Source organism: Acanthochromis polyacanthus, chromosome 6 (genome assembly GCF_021347895.1).
Source record: "Acanthochromis polyacanthus isolate Apoly-LR-REF ecotype Palm Island chromosome 6, KAUST_Apoly_ChrSc, whole genome shotgun sequence".
Taxonomy (NCBI): domain Eukaryota; kingdom Metazoa; phylum Chordata; class Actinopteri; family Pomacentridae; genus Acanthochromis; species Acanthochromis polyacanthus.
The window spans coordinates 34,412,104-34,431,230 of NC_067118.1; the positions used below are offsets into that span (position 1 = coordinate 34,412,104).

General features: G+C 41.0%; 1 protein-coding gene across 2 annotated transcripts in view; it reads right to left on the bottom strand.

The window, feature by feature from the left end:
• The window catches only part of kcnd3 (potassium voltage-gated channel, Shal-related subfamily, member 3), a 114,274-nt gene that overhangs the window by 9,352 nt on the left and 85,795 nt on the right, over window positions 1–19,127 (bottom strand). For both annotated transcript variants that reach the window (XM_051949159.1, XM_051949158.1), the window contains exons 4-5: window positions 16,630–16,798; window positions 3,420–3,521 (exon numbers count right to left, since the gene is read on the bottom strand). In XM_051949159.1, coding sequence (XP_051805119.1) covers window positions 3,420–3,521; window positions 16,630–16,798 — 271 coding nt within the window. The remainder of the gene's footprint in view (window positions 1–3,419; window positions 3,522–16,629; window positions 16,799–19,127) is intronic.

Consider the following 19,127-nt stretch of genomic DNA (forward strand, 5'->3'; position numbering starts at 1 on the left):
GCATAATAGCTTTAGCCTGAGCCTGGAAAGATCTCTTCAGTATACTGCAGAATACCATCATTGCTCTTGTCAGAATTACGGCCGTGTTTCACATATAGACTTTCAATGGGTTGCATCAGTCTTTCCCAGTAGAATCTGTGGTTGAGCTGTTTATATATATATAAAAAAACAAAGCCAGAAAGTACTGCCCTCATCCTGCATGCTCCACAGCACCGCCGAAAGGCAAGTGAAATGCCATGTTTGGAAGATTTGTAGTAGCAATTTTCTGTTTGTTAAGCGGGTGGCGGGTGTTGTAAGCAGAGACTTCTTTGCTGAGAGGGTAAATTCCCGCTCTGACGACTCGGTTTTCCTCTAGACACGACTGCTCACCTGTGTTCACGCTGCTTATCTGTACCTAACGCAGCAGTAAAACACAGGTGTTTAGGCTGACTTATTTCTGTCCCTCTCTATACATACGGCTGCAAGCGCGTATAAGCAGTCTGTCTGGAGGCGGCTATGGCTCACCACCCAGGTGGCCACCATACTGTAGAGTGGAAACAGCTTGATCTGCAGAGTGACGAAACACGCTGTGTCGCTCTGCATGGCGCTGTACATACTGTTGGTAAATGAGCCTGTCCTCAAACCAAAAACGACCACATCGTTCATACGACCGCATAGGTCGTATTCCGGTGCACGGTGCAAACGACCGATGCGGTCGTATGAATTGGAGGACAGGTTGGAGCGGGTAAATAGCTGCCTCACAATTAAACCTACGTTTGACAGCAATTAACATTTTACTGAGCCTGCATTTATTTTCAAATTCTAGGCCCTGAACTGTGGACTTCGGACATCAGCAGACTAGTCCGAGCCTGAGCTGGTACAATTAATCTTATCCAACATGAAAAATTGATTTAAAAAAATGAATGAAAGCCACGTTTTTCTGAGAGGACTGCACAGGTGAATGGCTCATGAATTTAAATGGCTGTATCTATGCAAAGAAGTGAAAAAGTCTTACCACTGATAACGCTGACTTAATTAGTTTTGAGCTGAAGTTGCACAATATAGAAAAGGGAAGAAAACATTTTCTGATGTGTTTTTGATGTTATCGGACAGTTTAATTACTTATTTTTGCGCTGGTGATTAACTTTAAAATTGGACCTGGTGTTCTTCATGGAGCAGTGCACGCTCTGCACTGAAAAAAATCTTAAATAAAAGAAAATCCATTAGGATATATATATGGAAGAGATGTTCTGCACGTTTTCACACACTGCTTCATTGCTGAAAGAGATGTGTTGTCTCCCTTTCCCTATAAAGTGTTGGGTCACATACTTGGCCAGGTCACGGTTTTCACTTTTTTCTTCTTTAGAAAGTCCTGTGTGATTTTGCCTGTGTGCTTTGGATCGTTATCATGCGGACATATTCTTCTTCTGCTGAGCTGCTACTGAGTAGCACTCATATCGTCAGCCAGTGTTTTAGTAAATCCACAGGTATTTATGGTGTAATCTATATATTCCATTTCTCTAAGAACTTTTCCACTCATGCAGCCCCATATGAACACACTTTCAACCCTGTGCTACACTGTTGGGACATTCATTCATTGTGGTAATTCATGGCAAATGTAATGGACCCAATGTGAGACAAACACAATTTTCTTGAGCTCATCTGACCAAAGAATGTGCTCCCAATATTCATCAGGATTCTTTTCATGTATTTATTACTAAGCCAAGGAACGCAGTGGAGTTTTGTGATGATCTGCGTACGTTTGTCTGTTTATCTGTGCGCAACATTACTCAAAAACGGACAAACGGATTTGGATGAAATTTTCAGTGAAGGTCAGAAAGTCACCTGTTTAGATTCTGGCAGTGATGTGGTTCATAGGCTGGATCCACGGATTTGTTAAAGATTTTTGTATCATTGTGAGATCGCGGCACGCCGTCGCTGTAACTATGACAACAAGTGAATGCTACATTAGCGGCCTGCTGACGATCACATGATTGCGATCCTGCTATGAATCCACTGCTGTGGACTTATCGGGACTTATCTGTTGGAAATCATGCAATGACTGAGCAGCCTTGGTGGACTACTGTGCTCTCTGAGTGCTTTTCTTGCTTAATTCATTGTAATTCTGCAGCTTTGTGCCAAAAAAATGACCAAAAGTTGTTTTCCTGCATTTTGTCTTTTAAGGTTGACATCATGACCTTCATATTGTCTGAGCTGTAACAGAATGTCAGATTTCCACTGATGAACCCTTTGAAAAGTCTCAAGCACTTGTCAGTCTGTTTATTAGCGCTACAGTGTATATCCTTGGCATCACTTTGAGGCTTGCAGCTGATTAGTGGCACTAGAACTTGTAGTATACGTCCTGATTATGCTCCTGTAGCTATGTTTTCACAGATTTTAAGTTAGTCACTGATCTTCCTGTATCCTCTTCCGTCTTTGTGAAGTCTGAAAATGACATTTTTAGGTTCCATTGGTGACTCTTATCTATGATGCAGACATGCAATTAGAACAAACGTATAGATCCCAAATTGGGAAGCTCTGGTGTTCATAGACCCTTTTATCACCTTGTCCATGCAATTAAGGTGACTGGAAATTACATTTATATTTTATTTAATTTCATTGTGATCACAGTTTTTCTCACTTGTGTGTCAATGATCACAAATGTATTCACTTTAGTTGTATTTCTTTTCTACTTTGGGGTCTGTATTTATAATATAGTCTTCCCTTATTATTTGCTTTTGATTGTTCATGTGAGGAAATATGCTACTTGTCATTTTAGAAAAAAATGCAATTATTACAATTTTGAATAATTTTAAGTGATATTAAACAGTGGTGTGCACACTTTATACATTACTACAGAAAACACAGCAGTCCTTTGTCACAGTGCATTGTTTTTAAAGACATTATTATAAATTTGACGCATTGTTCAGTCATAGCTTGTGTATTACTGGTGCCATTTTGATTTTGTCCGCACCATTGCTACTGAAGAGAGATAAAGCAATAGAGACACACAGAGAGTGAGTGAGAGGGTGGAGGAAGCACTTGTTTTTGTGCTGTGTCAGCCCCGGGCCGCTATAGTGCTTGTGAACCGCAACATTTTTGGTGAAGCAAGGAACATCCTTGAGTTGTGTTTACTTTTCTTGTTGCATTGCCTGAAGCCTGTTCCTCAGCTGGGCAGCTGGGCTCAGAGATGCTCACATTATAAGTGCCGCTTATCGAACGAGATCGCAGTGAGCTGCCCTGATGGGATGTTGGGATAATTAAAGGATAGACAAGCAAGGCCTGCACCTAACAACAAAGTTACCACAGAGGTCAGTCTCTCTGTGTCGTCATTTTAAAAAAACTCTACAACAGTAATTGTGTCCTATGGGGTTGGGTATTCTGTGACCAGACCATAATATTGTGCACTGTGGTTTCTGTGCATCTGAGACAGATCTTACCGTGAGCTCTAGAGCTTCGTTGAACAGGCCATTGCGCTTGCTGTGAAGGAAGGCACTGGAGCTTCCAGTCTTGGATATTCGTATCCTGGCCAAGCGGGCTTTCTGCAAAGAGCAAGAGACCACAGAAACCACCTGTTAGCAAGTTCTTATTCCACATCCTATGTCAGAATGATTAGGTGTCATCCTGACATCCGACTGATTTGAGCTTCAGCACTTTTGCGAGCTTGATATTTTAGTTGTGATCTTATAGATCAAATCAAGCATGGGCTACTAAAGCATTCAGTCTGATCTCCTGTGATAAATTCACTCTGATCTCCAGTGATACTTATGAATGATTTATGTTGACTACACGATAACACATTCCTTGGTTTTAAAATCACTTAGAGTGGCAGCTAGGAGTAGATCAGGTAAATCCTGTATGAATTAAGCAGCTAAGAGTCATTCTGTATTTAAAACACGGAATTCACTTTATTCAGGCTGTTTCTGTGCTGCAGTTTTGTCTAGCAAAATAAATCAAGTATGTGTCTATTCCCATAGTGCTCTGCTTCTTTACTCCTGAGCCACTATGCTAGTGTTGGCTCATATGCATCCTTAGTCATCAGACCCTGTACATCACGATTACAGTACAGTCCAGCTCTCCGTCTCTCTCTTTTTTTCGATTTTTCCCTCATGCTGTCAAACATCTTATGTATGAGGCAGTCAGCAACAGAAATGATAGAGAAGAAAAAAAGGAATACAAGGAGGAACAGATACACTCTGGTCCTTGGAGTACATTTTTGAAATAAGTAGCTTTGACACAGCGGAATGAATGTAAACGTTTTTACTATACGCCTGGCACTAACGTGTGGGTGAAAACATGTCTGAGTGCACATTAGTTTGTATACACAGGTCTATGTAAAAATGTAGGTCTCAATAAGTCTCTGTTACCAAGACAACTGCTTTTAAAGGATAGTGCTATCGGAGTCACTCACTTCTCAAAGGCTGCCATTTCCCCATCAAAGTCAAGAGTTGGGTGTCAAGCTCAGCGCAGCTACAAAGTGTGTGTTTTCTTGTTGCTTTCCTCTCTGCATTCTAAAACCGAATGATGGATTCATTGAGGAGAAATTGGTGGAAGAATAATGTGAGCTGTGTAGATGATGAGCAGACGGAGAGCTCGTCGGGAGGGGCCTCATGCGCCGCTGAGTGTGAGCGGGGGGTTAATTCAGTGTGTGGATGTATGTTTGCTTATCTCCATATGCTTATGCATGCACGCCTCGTCTTCATAGGCACATTCCCATACATATTCATGAAAACCATATACTGTAGAGCACCAGCAGGGATACCTGACTCAGTGAGAGTATGGTAATGAATGGTAATTCAAGCTCGTCCCCCCACTTGAGCTTCATTTAAAACACGTTAATGTTTGTTGACCTGCACATTGCTCATGCTGTGATTTCATAATCTAAGGTGAGGCAGGGGAGATAAACAAGAGCACACATGTACACACACAGGCAAAGCAAGCACTCTGCGCTATAGTATCTATAGCACAACTCCCTTTAAGTTGTATCATTATCAGCATCATTATCTTTTCCACCTCCTGATACTCCCTCCTGCTCTCCTTGACGAGTTCTCCTCGCTCTCTTTGTGGCCTCGCACTCTATGTACATTTGTGCTGGCACAGCATTCCCACAGGCCTCTGGAATAACCCTTCTTTATGTTCTGGAAGTGTGCTCAGCCAATGGGATCATCTCTCTGGGGTCACCATGCAAACAGGAGCCCAGGACTGTGGCACTGGTTGCCAGGCAGCGCAGAGGTAATGGAGGGGATGTTAAGAACATGTCCTGCTAGATTGAATCTACTTCTGCAGCTCTCTGATAGATTCCCGAGGCCTCTGGGACCAGGGCACTTGTGCCGAAGTCCCATCTGTGTTTTCAGGCAGAGTCGCGGCACGACAGATTGAGCCTGAATTGCTCCTGAAGCATCACTGAGAACACGGAGGAGTGGAAGGAGTCCATGGGCGGAGGGATTTCATTAGCACCTACATATATGCTGATCAGCATGAGGAAGGTTAAGCAGCCAAAAATATCGAATCAGCTGTTCATTTCCTTACACAGAGATAACATCATGTACTTTACGTCCATGTTTAGACACGCAAACGCACACACGGAGAACACAGAATGACAGCCGAGGCACTCAGCTGCACTACAAAAGACAAATATAAAACTTCTCAGTAGATGATCCTGCAAGCTGCCTTGGAAGATGATTGAGCATGTGGTATTTATTACAAAATTAAAATCCATAACTTTCGATGCAAATCTGGTGGTGTGGTTGCTCTAAAGTACTGTACATTGAAATATTAGGTCCCTTACCGCTATTTTAAAACCCAGCATTCCCCTGGTAAACAAATGAGGGTCTAATTACATAATACATGGGGGAGACTCTGTCCCATAAAAACATTACTGCATTGTTAAAGTCCCACTGAAATCCCACTTTACTGTCACGAGTAATTCAGTGTCTGCATGTGTCGTTACTATTTTTTATTAGTACATCAGGAAACACACATTTCTGAGGAAAAATCAGAAGTAATTATTTTCTTCGTTACTGGCTGGAGGGCCATGTCAGCGTCTGGATTTGACTGACATCAGATGGCAGACTGTGCACCAGCTGGGGACCAAGAGACAAAGTCAATAACCTTGTAGTTGTCGTTGATAAGCCATTGATAGACAGTTTGTGATTAGCAGTAGGACTAAAGAGCGAGGACCACACCAGCTTATAAGCAGACTCAAATTTACATGCAATTTAACCCGCTAACTGGCCTGCAGATAGACCTCAGCAGGCAACTTTTACTTGGTCAGTGTCGATTTGGTGCCATTTTAAAGTAGCTCAGGTGCAGGTGCAGTTGTCTGAAAAGCTAAAGTTGTTGTTCAAAGTTGGCGTAACGCTCTCTAAAAAAATCTTACAGCTTCATACAAATATGGTTTATAATCAAAAAGATATGTGCATGTAAAAACACAATTTGCTCCCAGTTTGGCTTTAAAACCATCAAACTCAGAAAAACTGCAGTTTTCAAAAATCCAAAATATTGTAACACCTCCCAACCAATCAGAATACTGACACTGAATCCCGCTGCCTGAAACTATACAGATGTTTTCCTAAACCCAGCGGCCAATAAACTGATCCAAACACCTTTTTTTTCCCTCATCTCTTCTTTGTTTCCCTTCTTCCTGCTATGGAGCCACAATTTAGCATCAATGACACTTTAAAGATTATAGCTTACATAGCTGCAAGTCGGCAAAAAATGCTTAATTTCAACACAATTTGCTGCCAGCTGAGGGATCTAACCTGGCATATCCTCAAATGATTAAAAAAACGCTACATATCCACTCAGCTCCCATACTCCACAGAGCACTGCCAGGAAGTTTTGTTAGAAGTTCATCTTTTAGTTGAAAGTGGAAGTTAAAAAATTCATGCCACCTTGTGAGTTACAGCCCTTGCTAGACTGCCTGTGTAGGATTTGGCTGAGTGAAAAGTGGAGCAATCGAGCTATGAGACCAGATTAGGTTCTGCCTCAGGCCTGCCTCGGAACCAAACAAGTGAAAGAGGAGACCATCTGATGAACGAGCACGCGCACACGCACGTGCACGCACACGCACTCACACACGAACGCACAAACGCAAATAACTGTGGAAGAATCTCATCTTGTTTTGCAGCTGCCACTCATCTGAAGAGGTTGCTTTTATACATACTGACATTTCTGCCACAAGGAAAAAAGTCGGTTACTTCTTCTGAGGTATGTTGATGTATGATAACACACACACACATACACACAAACACACACATAGAAAGAAAACATCCATCTGAGAGTTTGGTGAAAGAAAACACTGGGCAATGGCAAAAAACTATTGATTCTGAGCAAATCAAGTCCTCTGACACCTCTGGCCCACAGACACCTGTAGCAAAGAGAACTTAACCTCAGACTAACACCACTAAGAGATAAAATACCTCTGCTAAGCCTGGATTACCTCGCCTCTGTGGAGAAAGGTATGGCTTTGCTCTGCAAGCTGCTGCGATGTCGCTGCTTTTCTTTTCTTTCCTTTTTTTTTTAGTTTTGACAATGGACATAATTCATAGCAAAACCCTTGACCTCCCAAATCACCGAAGTCCCCCCATCAACATCCCCCCGTCTCTCTGTTTTTGGTCTGCCTTCTTGCAACGTGCAGACAACTTTATTGATTGTCTAGAAGGGCAAAGCACTCTTAGCCAGAAGTCATCTCCACCTTTTGACTTCAACCTTCTGACGGAGGGCTAGAAACAATGGGGGGATGATTTAGAGCAAAGGGACCGAGACTGAGCAGGAGGCAGGAAGAGGAGGGGAGGAGGACTTGTTTTTGTGTTTTTGCTTCTGCCAGGTCAGCCTCCAGCCAGCATAATGCTCATGAACTGGAACGCTCAGTAATTTTACTATTCACTAAGTTTGAACACAGCAACCGACTGAACTAGACACATATTTCCAGTCAAAGTGAAAAAAAGAGACAAGGCGGAGAGAAAGATGGCAACTGAAATTTCACAGAAGCAGGAACAACAACAGGGAAACAAACAGTGAAAGATATGTACAGATTATGCTGCTGTGCACCTGAGGCTGGATCTACTATTAAACTTTTTTGTCAAAAGAAAACTCACATTTTCACTTGACAATATGCAGTAACATTTTTTTTTCTTGGTGGGGGAATGCTAGTGGGCAGTTTTGTGATTTGGAAATAATGCAATATCATTTAAAATAATGGAAGAAATTTGTATAAATATCAAGACAAGCATACCTTAGTTCTTTGCTTAGATGAGACTGTCATAGAGAAAATGACTGTTTGTCAAAAAGAATTTCATTCTGGTAAAAAAAAAAAAAAAAATGAAGACAATGCAATTAAATCTCTTAATTTTTTTCTGTGAGGTTTATTCGTATGAGTGTTCCTAGTCAAATTCATCAGACCCCCTTAACTGCAGAAACTTGTAAATCATTTGTTTCGACTTGATGAATAAGTAAGAGTGCTCATAAGTGCACTTGTGAGATTTAGTTATTAGCTTTTTCCAAAGCATCTAAAGTGCCATAAAAGGCTGTCTGTCCTCACTGTTTGCAGGTAAATGTCATTTACCAAAATACTGCAAGAAAAGAGTTAAAAGGAGAGCGTTGCACAGTAGAATTTTAATTGCTGCTGTCAAAATTCAGCAGATAAAAACACAATTAATTTAATTGTGTCAATAGATGTAGTCTATCAGAGAGCCAAAGTAATTGGAAAATATTAAACCTGCCAACAGCATGTCATTAGAGCAGTGTTGTGTTGTGACAGAAATAAAGAGATCTGTTAGATAATAAAAAATCGCTTCAAAAAGCGAAGCTCTCAGTGATTTATCTCTCTGTTTATTAAGTGATGTCATACTGTCAGTGCTATAAAGAAGGACAGACAACGGCCTGTATATCTATTTCAAAACACACAACAAAAACACAAAATCTAAAGAAGATGTGAGCTGAATAAAGACAGCTTTTATTCTTTTGGATTATAGTATCATATTTTATTTAACTTTACATTCATTCAGACTAGGTTTTATGATGAAAACAATCTTTTATAACCAGAAGAAAGAAGAGAACTATCTATATATTACAGATATCTGTAGTTTGTGAATAACACAAGATTTTAAAGACAAAAAATGGTCAATGGCCCTAATCCTCATGAATTATAGCAAATGTGTCAGATTTAATGAGTTCATATGACTGATTCTTGTAGAAAAGCCACATTTTCTAGACATTAAATTTTGTCTTTCGGCTATGGCCTTACATGCAGCTTGACTGCATTCTTAGTTACATTTCGAGGAAAAACTTTTTTCTCTGATTACATTTGTGTCGTATCACAAATGAACTTTCAATCAACATGTCTTTGCTGTTTGTTTTATTGCGTTACTGTCGCTTCTTTTAAGCCAACCAATCACATATTTGATAAAGCAAGACTCGTCACAAGGCAGAAAGTGGAGGGAAGCTTCCATCTAGTCATAAAGCTGTTGTATTATAATCCAAACAGCAATATTTTCCTAAACCTAACCGAGTAGTTTTGTGCCTCAACCAAATCAAACAATATGTTAAATGAAACTGAAGCCTAAGAGTAATGGTCCGCCATGAGATGTAAGTTTTCTGGGTGAAAGTTGACTTTTGCTTCCACCCTCTGACTCGGACTCTGGATTATTCAAACTGTGATGTTATCACTTCAACTTCTGGAACTAATAATTTAGTTTTTTCCAAAATGTACATAAGGATGCACTTTAGCTGTATAGGATTGTGATTTTTGTGAGACACAGTTGTTGTGTGTTTGATAAAGGTGTTTTTTGTTGTTGTCGTTTCTTAGCTTATTATGGGAAACTACGTTCAAGTCAAGATTATCATAGTTAACTAAAGAGAAATTACAAACCTAATGTAGGTGCAAAAAACATCCTAGCTGACTAAAAATAAAACATAAACTAGACTTTACAAAAAACAAAAACTGCAATAATAATGCAAGCACCAACAGTACTGACTAAAATAAAACAAAAATAAGCAAGAACTGTCTTCAACAATGGTCCAATTTGGTCATTTGTCAACCAAATAAGCATGAGGAGAATTTGGAGCATTTGTTGAAACTAGGATGTCAGTTGCTTCCTCCATAGGTTTCCTGTATCCTAATACCTATTCTTGGCTTCTTAAATCTTGCTTAATGCCATGTCAAAAGAAAAAAACTAGATACATAAACTGATATTGAAACTAATGAAAAACCTAATCAAAACTAAACATTTTTAAATAATAAAAACTAAAACGAAGCAAGAAGAAACTAGCGGATTTAAAAACAAACTATACTACACGTGGTTTAAATCCATTTAAGTGAATTCAGGGACATAATATTCCTAAAACTACAGATCCAGGAAAAAAACACGAGTACATTGAAACATTTAAGCTCATATTAATTCCCACTCTACTCTTTTTTTAATCATTCTGTGTCACTTGTCCGTTCTGATTCCCCAATTTAAATCCCTCTTTCAGGTACGGGAGGATATTATTACCTCTTTGCAAATAATCCCCCAGGGGCAACTGAAGTAACCACTGCAGATTGGACTCTTTGTTTCAGATCATTTTATGGGGCACAGACTTGCAGTCGGAGCTCAGTTCATCGCAGAACAAAAGCAGGGACATTAAAGACTACAGGGAGGGAGAATAGAGAATATAATGTATGTCTGTGTCTCAGCTGTGCGTTCCCTCTTGCCACATACAGCAACCGGTGGCCCACTCATGTAACTTTCCATTGAGCAGCGTGATAGATCAGCTGCTGTCTTTCTACCGCCGCCCAGATGGATGGCTAATTGTAATGGGACCCCAGAACAGCTAACAATTAGACCTGAATGAAGATGGATGTGGATAGTGGGTGGGAAATGGGGAGAGAAGCATGGAAGGAGGGAAAAAAAGGAAAGGGGGGTGAAGACAGGAGCAGGAGAAATGTTGGGGGACTAATACCGTGCTTCCTCTCCTCAGTACCTCAATAATTGCTCCTCCCTGTCCCCTCCAATGCCACTCCCATTGGCTCTCCTGTCGTCGCTTAAGCGCTGCGAATGGTTATCCTATTTTACTCTCAGTTAAACAGCCTTATTCTAAGACATGGGGACGGATGAGTTTTCTGGGAAACGGTGGCAATAAATGCGGAGCAAATGACGTTTTGCTATGGTAAATGACCAGTGACAATTGCGCTTTAACGGCGGAGAGGGTCATATGTCATTTAAGTTATCGAGCATTAACGAAAACTACACGTTATATAGAGGGTAGTAATGGGGTATTGAAGTATATGGCACGCCTGAGCAATTCATGGCTCGGGTGGGCCATTAACCATCATAGTTGTCAAAGAGTGGACCATCCAGTGATAATGGTCCTATCATAGTGGCAATCCTTACAGTGTGACAGTCAAATAGCAATAAATTAGCACGATGTAACATGTAATATACTGATTGCGTGTCAGCAGCAGTTGTTAAAAAGGTTAGTAAAATCCATTTCAGGTTGTAAAGTGTCTGCAGCCGCACTGGCAGGCACTCTGCGTCTGCACTTAGGCATAGAGGTGCTTTGAGGTAATTGCTAACGTCAAGATGCTGATATGCTCCACTGACAAAGCTAACATGTTGACGCTTAGCGGGTAATGTGACAAGCTCATCGTGTAATCGAAGCTTTTTTCTTTTTAATGTTAACATTTGCTAATTAGCGCTAAACACAAAGCTGATGGGAATGTCTTTAGTTCTACGTGTACGTGGCCATAAACCTAAACGTTTGTCAGTTAACATTTAAACCTTATTACGGTGATAGAGGATCAGTAAATGTATTAGGATTTATCCACTGTGGACTTTAAATATCTGCAGGAAATTCCAGAGCAATCATTCTTACGATTGCCAAGATATACAGCTCAGAGCCGCAAATATCACCCTCAGGGCCATGTAGTGTAAACATGAATGCTTTGAATGACATTTCATGGCCATCCATCTGATATAAATTCTCCTTTTGAAATATTTCAATCCGGACCAAAGTGGTGGACCGACCAACTGAAAGATAAAAAGACAAATCGATATATATATAACACCGCAAGGCAGAAAGGAAAGGCAGTTTCAGATAACAACCAGCTGGGAATATGAAATCAAATCATTTCCTTAACATCTACTCCTAAAGATAATATGTAATTCAAGACATACTTCACTGGTTTTAGGAACACAAGCTTAAATGTGTAGTGACACTTAATCCCGGGGGCTAATTAAAGACAGAGATGGTGGAGATTGCGTCTTCTAAATGCTCCAAAATATCACATTTGCGAATCTATCATCATCCTTGGCACTCAGACCTTGATTTGCCATAGTAATAAGTCTCTCAAGGATCAAAGCATCCAGGTGGAATACGATTATGAAGGCAATGATAAGACGTTTTAGTCATGCTGTTATGAAAAGGAGAAAACCAATCCACTGGATATACGGGTGCTCGAGCAAATCGCTGACCTCACCGCAGGCAAGCCAAAGAGACATTCAAGTGCCTGAGGGAGTCATTTAGTGCTACTTAATGAGAACAGCACTGTCATGCTACGACGGTGGGTGCTTGTAGAGGTGTGGGTGTGGTGCCGAGCAACGTTTGGGACGCTGCACCACACTGCAGCTCAGGGACACACACGGGAAGGTGAGACGGATCAAGGTCAGGCCGAAAGCGACAGGAAGAGCGGTGGATGGAGCAGCACGTAACAGAAACACGGATGCGGACGGGAATTCTCCCTCGTACAGATGCACACACAAGCAGACAGACAAACACCTTCCTTCCAGCCAGCACCTCATCTGGGTGATAGCTATTTCAGGAAAGAACACAGCATTAGGACACACATCGCCTCCAGCTCTACCCCCTTTTCTACGCTCCCCTCCCCGCCTCCCTCGCTCGCTCCTTCCCGATGGCCTTCCTCGTCGCCGCTCCTCTTCCCTTTCATCTGTGTGCACATTTCAACTTGTTTTCTGTATCCATAATTTCTCCTCCTTGTCCCATTTCGGCCCTGCACACTTGGCCGTGTTAAACCAGAGTCTTGCTTGGCAGACGAGGTTACGGTTAGTTAAGGCTGGGCAGCGGTCAGGCCACAGTTGCAGGACTACAACAGGAGTACATGTGCCGAGATGGAAGGCATTAATCACAGAGGGAGGGTCGAGAGAGAAAAGGAGGAAGGGGAGGGAGGGATTGTGGTAATGGATGGAAGCAGAGGAGCAGAGAAGAGGGAAGCGCGGTGTAAGAAATAAGCCGAGGGAGTGAAAAAAGCCTCGGCAGGAGAGGTGTGAATGACAGTGATGAGAGAGAGGAATGGACTCTGAAAATATGTGTCAGTGTCTGCATGTCTGCCAGCTCCAAACAAACACACTATCTCAGGAGAACGAAAAACTGTCAGGCTTGCCCTCAAACAATGATTACCAACCCGGGTTTGTATGTGAGCCAGCTGATGCTGCTACCCAGTTTGGCTCATGGACACAGCACAACGTGATTCTTTAAAGGTCAAAAGGCCGGGTTGTTTACCCGAAGCAAGACAGGATCTTTAAACCTTCCACCGTTTAAGCGCAAGTTTTCCATAATCCCATTACAAATCTGTGACTGTGTGTGTTTTTATTGCTACACTTACAAGGATAAAATCTCACAAGGACGGACCAACAAGGAAAACTATCCATGTTGAGAGGGCAAATTGCTGGTATTCACTGCTTTGATAGGCTATTTTAAGATTCAAGCTTGAGTTTTTAGATTAAAGCAATGATAACATTTAACGTGTGAATTTAAAGGGATACTTTGGTTTGGGGGAATCAGATATTTCACATTATATTAAGAGTTTTTAGTTCATCATGGGTCATGGATATCTAAGGGGAAGAGGAAAAAGTTCAATGCTGTAACAGAAACCTTGGAAAATTTTATGGTGAAGCAATTGTTTTTCTCTGCAACATTAATATTGACAATTCAAATACAGACAAAGTGAAATAATGTGTGCCTTTAGGATTGTACCGGTGTGGATTGATCTGATCTGATTAGCAGCTTTTGATACACAACCAACCAAATGTCCATTCAATAGTTCAATTCAGAGGGTCATTTTCTGATAATTTATTAATTTTTTGATAAGCTGCTGCTATCAGGGTTTTCTTAACATCAATAAATCACTTACTATTGTGTGGGATTTTTGCTGCCAGGTGGTGGAAAATCCCTTTGCAATAATGCATTTATAAACGTAGGTAATCCATTAATAACTACTCGCGGAGTTCCCTCCACCCCACTGGGTTTTCCATAAGGTGTGTGGTCCATTGGAGGGTTTCCTTGATTAATTAAGTAGCTACAAGACAGTGCCCTGCTGGTGGATAACATCTGCCAGGGGATTTTTTTTTTAACAACCCAGCAGCCTGAAACTTGTTCCCATTAAGACATAGACATATACAGTTGAAAGTATTAGTTGATGATTTATTTAAAAAGTCTTTAATCATAACTTAAAAACAGTTTTAAAACAATCTCTCACCCCTGTGGAAAATATTGAAAGGTAATTCTGTAATGCTTTTGTTACACACTGGCTACTTAAAAAACTATCCTATGCCAATATGAGACTAAACTGATCACCTGCTGTGGTTTTGTTATTTTACATTTAAAGTCACTAATGATCTGATGTGCTTAGGATTATGGCTGCTTGAGTGAGCGTCCTTCAAAATAGCCCAGGGGAAGAGAAGCTGCTGTGTATTTGAGGGGAAAAAGTTCCCCCAGAGGTAAGAGATCCACAGCTTATTTATGATTTTAACACCAGAAAGTCTGTCTATGTGTGATGATAATTCATCTAACCACAGTAACTAAACACATTTTAGCACAATACAGTGTGTTTCCACTGTTACTATGCTGCCTGTTGCTATGTTTTGGTCGTTACTTTAATGATTAGAAGTCACGTTTGATAACACATCCGTAACACTGCTGCCGTGACAAACACAAAAAAACCCTTCCTGATAAAAAGACTTGATATGACAGAAAAAAATATTCCGACTTCAGTAAACAGATTTTGCAGAAAAATAGAATCCAGCACTGATGGAGCTCAGGGCTCAACTGTGTTACAAATGATTTAAGTGTAGATGACAAACTGTGACCACTGACCTGCCTGATGTTAAGAAAAGTTTGCACTGTCATTTGCAACTATATCCTGATCAATTCTGTCTCATGTCAGGGATCTTTAATAATTCTAAGTAATTAATGATGCTACTGCTGTTGTCTCACATGCATTAATGCAGCAAGTCTCTTGCTTTGGAGATGCCCACATGAATAATTAATAAACTCTGAGAAAAAGACTCCTACAAACAGCTGGAAGCGACAAACCGAATTTCAGCTCATGCAAAACTCAACATGTGTGAAAGGAGGTTTGTGATTTTGGGGATGCCTGGTCCTTTTTGTTACTTCTATGTGATGCTATTGGACAGACCGCACAGCTGACTGGCTGCTGCTATACATAGCTGTCATGTTATTTAATGCTGTGTTCACTTGCAATGGTACATAGTAGTTGCATTTACTCTGACTTTGAGATATTGGAGTTCCAGTGATTTGGTGGGCCACAAGGGTGACCAACAGGATTTCAGAGTTACACATGCCCCATGACTACAGTCCCAGATATCTGATGAGAACAATTCAGAGAAGGAATCAGCAGGTGGCCTTGGTCAGCAAGAGGCTGCACAGTGTCATGGTGGTTAGCACTTGCAGCAAGAAGATCCCTGGTTCGTGTCCCAGCCTTCCTGGGATCTTTCTGCATGGAATTTGCATGTTCTCCCTGTGCATGTGTGGGTTTTCTCTGGGTACTCGGACTTCTTCACACAGTCCAAAAACATGCTGAGGTTAACTGATCATTCTAAATTGCCCGTAGGTGTGAATGTGAGAGTGACTGTTTGTCTCGCTCTGTCTTACTGTGACAGACTGGTGACCTGTCCAGGGTGACCCCTGCCTTCGCCCCAAGTCAGCTGAGATAGGTTCCAGCCCCGCTGCGATCCTAATGAAGATTAAGCGGTATAGATAATGGATGGATGGATGGATATTACAAAGAGGGAACACAACCCACAGTGTGTGTCCTGCTCTCGGCATGGACCAACATTAGCAAAAAACTAAGTCTGCTGATAAGACCACAAACTTTAAACATGAAACTCCTGTAAAGCACAACAGCTTGTAGCATTAAAATATGCAGGGAGTGATGTTTTGACGCAGTTGTCAGTACCTCCAAACCCCAATAATTCTGTAACCTTTTTTATTGTTTGTTCAAATTAAAACATCAAATTGTTATTCCTGTATTTTTACTAACGGATTTATCAGTTGCGATAGAAAAAATCTGAATGTGTTGCGTAGCTGATTTAAGTTGTTCTCTTACATTTTTTAAGGGGGAGAAGCACAGCTACTAAGGGCACATATTAGTCTGGAAGGTGAGTGTTTAGGTTTTAGGGCGGATGGTTCAATAGAGTGAGGCAATACTCACTGGACACGGTAGGTACCATGTGTCTACTGTCAGTGTGAATATACAAAAAGTCAGTGTACATTATACACACATTAATCTCTGTGAGGACCTGAACCCTGTGGAGTCCCCTCCTCTCAGCAAGAGAGACGTCCCGTTTGGGCTGGAGGTCTGGAGGTCCAACCCTCTGAGGCCCAGTTGAAGAGATATTAAACTGTATTCACCTGTACCTTCTGCGCCCGCCGCTTGTCTGCTCTCTGATTCTGGTGATAGATGCGGCTAAAGTTGGACACGATGACAGGGACAGGCAGGGCAATTACCAGCACCCCACTCAGAGAGCAGATCGAACCAAAGATTTTCCCTGCGATCGTCTTAGGAACCATGTCTCCGTACCTGTCATGGGTGACAGAGAGAAAGAGGGAGTACATTTAGTACAACACCTTATGCATGGAATGAAATCTTTCTGTTGTATCTCAACTTTGAAGTCATGACTGGCAGTCACACACTCACATCTTACTGTACCGACCATTTCAATTTGCATCCCATTCAGCCTTTCTGTATATGGCTTTCATCTTGTTTTTCAGGCTGTATAAATCCATCTTATCTGAAAAAAATGTGACCTGCTGACTCTGAACCACCTCAAGAGACAAAGGGAGAGCTTCCAACCAAACCTCCTCTGTCACAGAATGGAACAGCAAGGTTCATTGACTAACTCACTGAGAGCAGATACTATTAACCTTTACAGAGGAGAAAGAGGAGGACATTGTGAATGCCAGGGACATTTCCCAAAAGTCATTTAGCCCAATTCAATCTGAAATATTTGCAAGTCAAAAGCAATTTCGTCTCGAGTTCAAAGACAGACAACACAATTACAATAACTTTATTAAATCCCCTTTTTTGTCTCCAAGGAAGACACCATGCTGCAGGAATGGGCAGTGGAAGGAGAAGACAGAAGACAGAGGAGCAGATATCCAAAAGCTGAAAGAACACAAGTTAAGTTGGAAAAGCAACCTTTATTTCTAATGGTGCACATTTCTTATTCATGAGTAAAAAGAGCAGGTAATTTGTTCTTGTTTTCCAGCTAAACAAGAAATGCGACTGAATTTATTGGACCTGAAGCATATAGTATTTAAGAATTTAGCATTATATATCATTATGTAAAGACTGTGGAATGGACAAATTCCTCTGTGTGCCTTCACCCTCAAAACTTCCCTCCAACAGCTTCTCCTTGATATTCATCCTTTATTCATGTTTATTATAAAACAGCCTCAACGTAGCCAGTGGCAAAGCAAAAGCAGAACATATGTTGACGAGTTCGTATGACAGACTTTCTTGGGTACACAGACAAATGAGACAATGATTCATGAAAACTCTGCGGCTTGCGCTGAGAGACTGAAAGTCAAGTCGCAGAAGCAAAACCAGAAAGACAGCAGCAAAATATTGCAAGGGAATCTGTCTCTTCTCTGTCTCATCACATTAACCCTTGTAGAAAGCAATGCAACATGTCAGAAACAGTGAAAACTGAGAGATATGGTTCTCCCTGTGAGCTGTAGAGTGAATGCATCACAGACAGGTGGAATTACAGAGACATAAAGCTCCTGTTGTGCACTAATAGAATCACACACACATACACATATGGTATACTAGATGCAAACTCATGCTTAAGTACTGTACACTTCCAAAGTGATTTATACTGAAAACTGAGTTTTGCATATACAAGTATCAACGGTATAATAACTCAAAAGCAGTTCTGTGGCACTGGCATGAGCATTTTCCTTTCGTGTTGCTTCATAGTTCCATTCTACTACTTTTGCTTGGAAGCTATAGTTCCAAATAACTTTACTTGCTAATGAAACTGCCAAACAGTACAGTATCTAAAATGGATAAAATAACTCCAACACAGCCAGCTACATTATGACAATGCTAAGTACTATTATCCAGTGCAGCATTTTGAGATGCCTGCATTTTTGGGGCTTTTTTGGTTTTCTGCTGGCCTGTAGTCAGCATTAGGACATATGGTGGTGGTCTTAACCAAACACAGAACTTTCATCCAGGAGACTGGGCTTGAAATGCCGTATGGGCACTTTCTTTTGGATAAAAAATGTTCCTTTTCTATTGTATTGCATTTTAAGTCACTGATTAGTTTCAGTTTCAGTTGTGATTCTCTGTTGTTGTTTTCAACCACTTTCAGCTGCCATCTGCTTCAGCTCACGAAACAAAACTACTTGTTTTGAAATTTTATTGTATCTTTGTTGTATTTTTTTTTGTCATGATTTTATTTTTGTCATGACTTTATACTCTGTTGCTACTAATCCAAAGAGCTGCTGAACTGCCTTTGGTTGTCGTTTAACAATGACAGTCAAATTCTATTCTATTCTATTCTCAAATCAAGTACAGCATAGTTTCGCCAAAAAACTGCAGTTCTTCAAATCGCCACTCGAGGTTGACTCATAAGTGAGTCAGTCCCTATAGACTGCCATATTAAAGTGTCCATCTTTACAGCAGAAGTAGTCATGTTTAAAGCCCAACGCTAAAAAGTTGTGGCTCTACTGCTAATTTCCCTGTTCATGGAAACTGTACGGGCGGTCAATTTTTATACAACACACATGTTTAACTTATATTAAAGCATCAAGGGTATGGCCGTTTTGACTGACAGGTGATTACTGTCACATGACCAAGAGCTGTTTGCATGGCCTCAGCTACTCTTATGCTTCACCTCTTT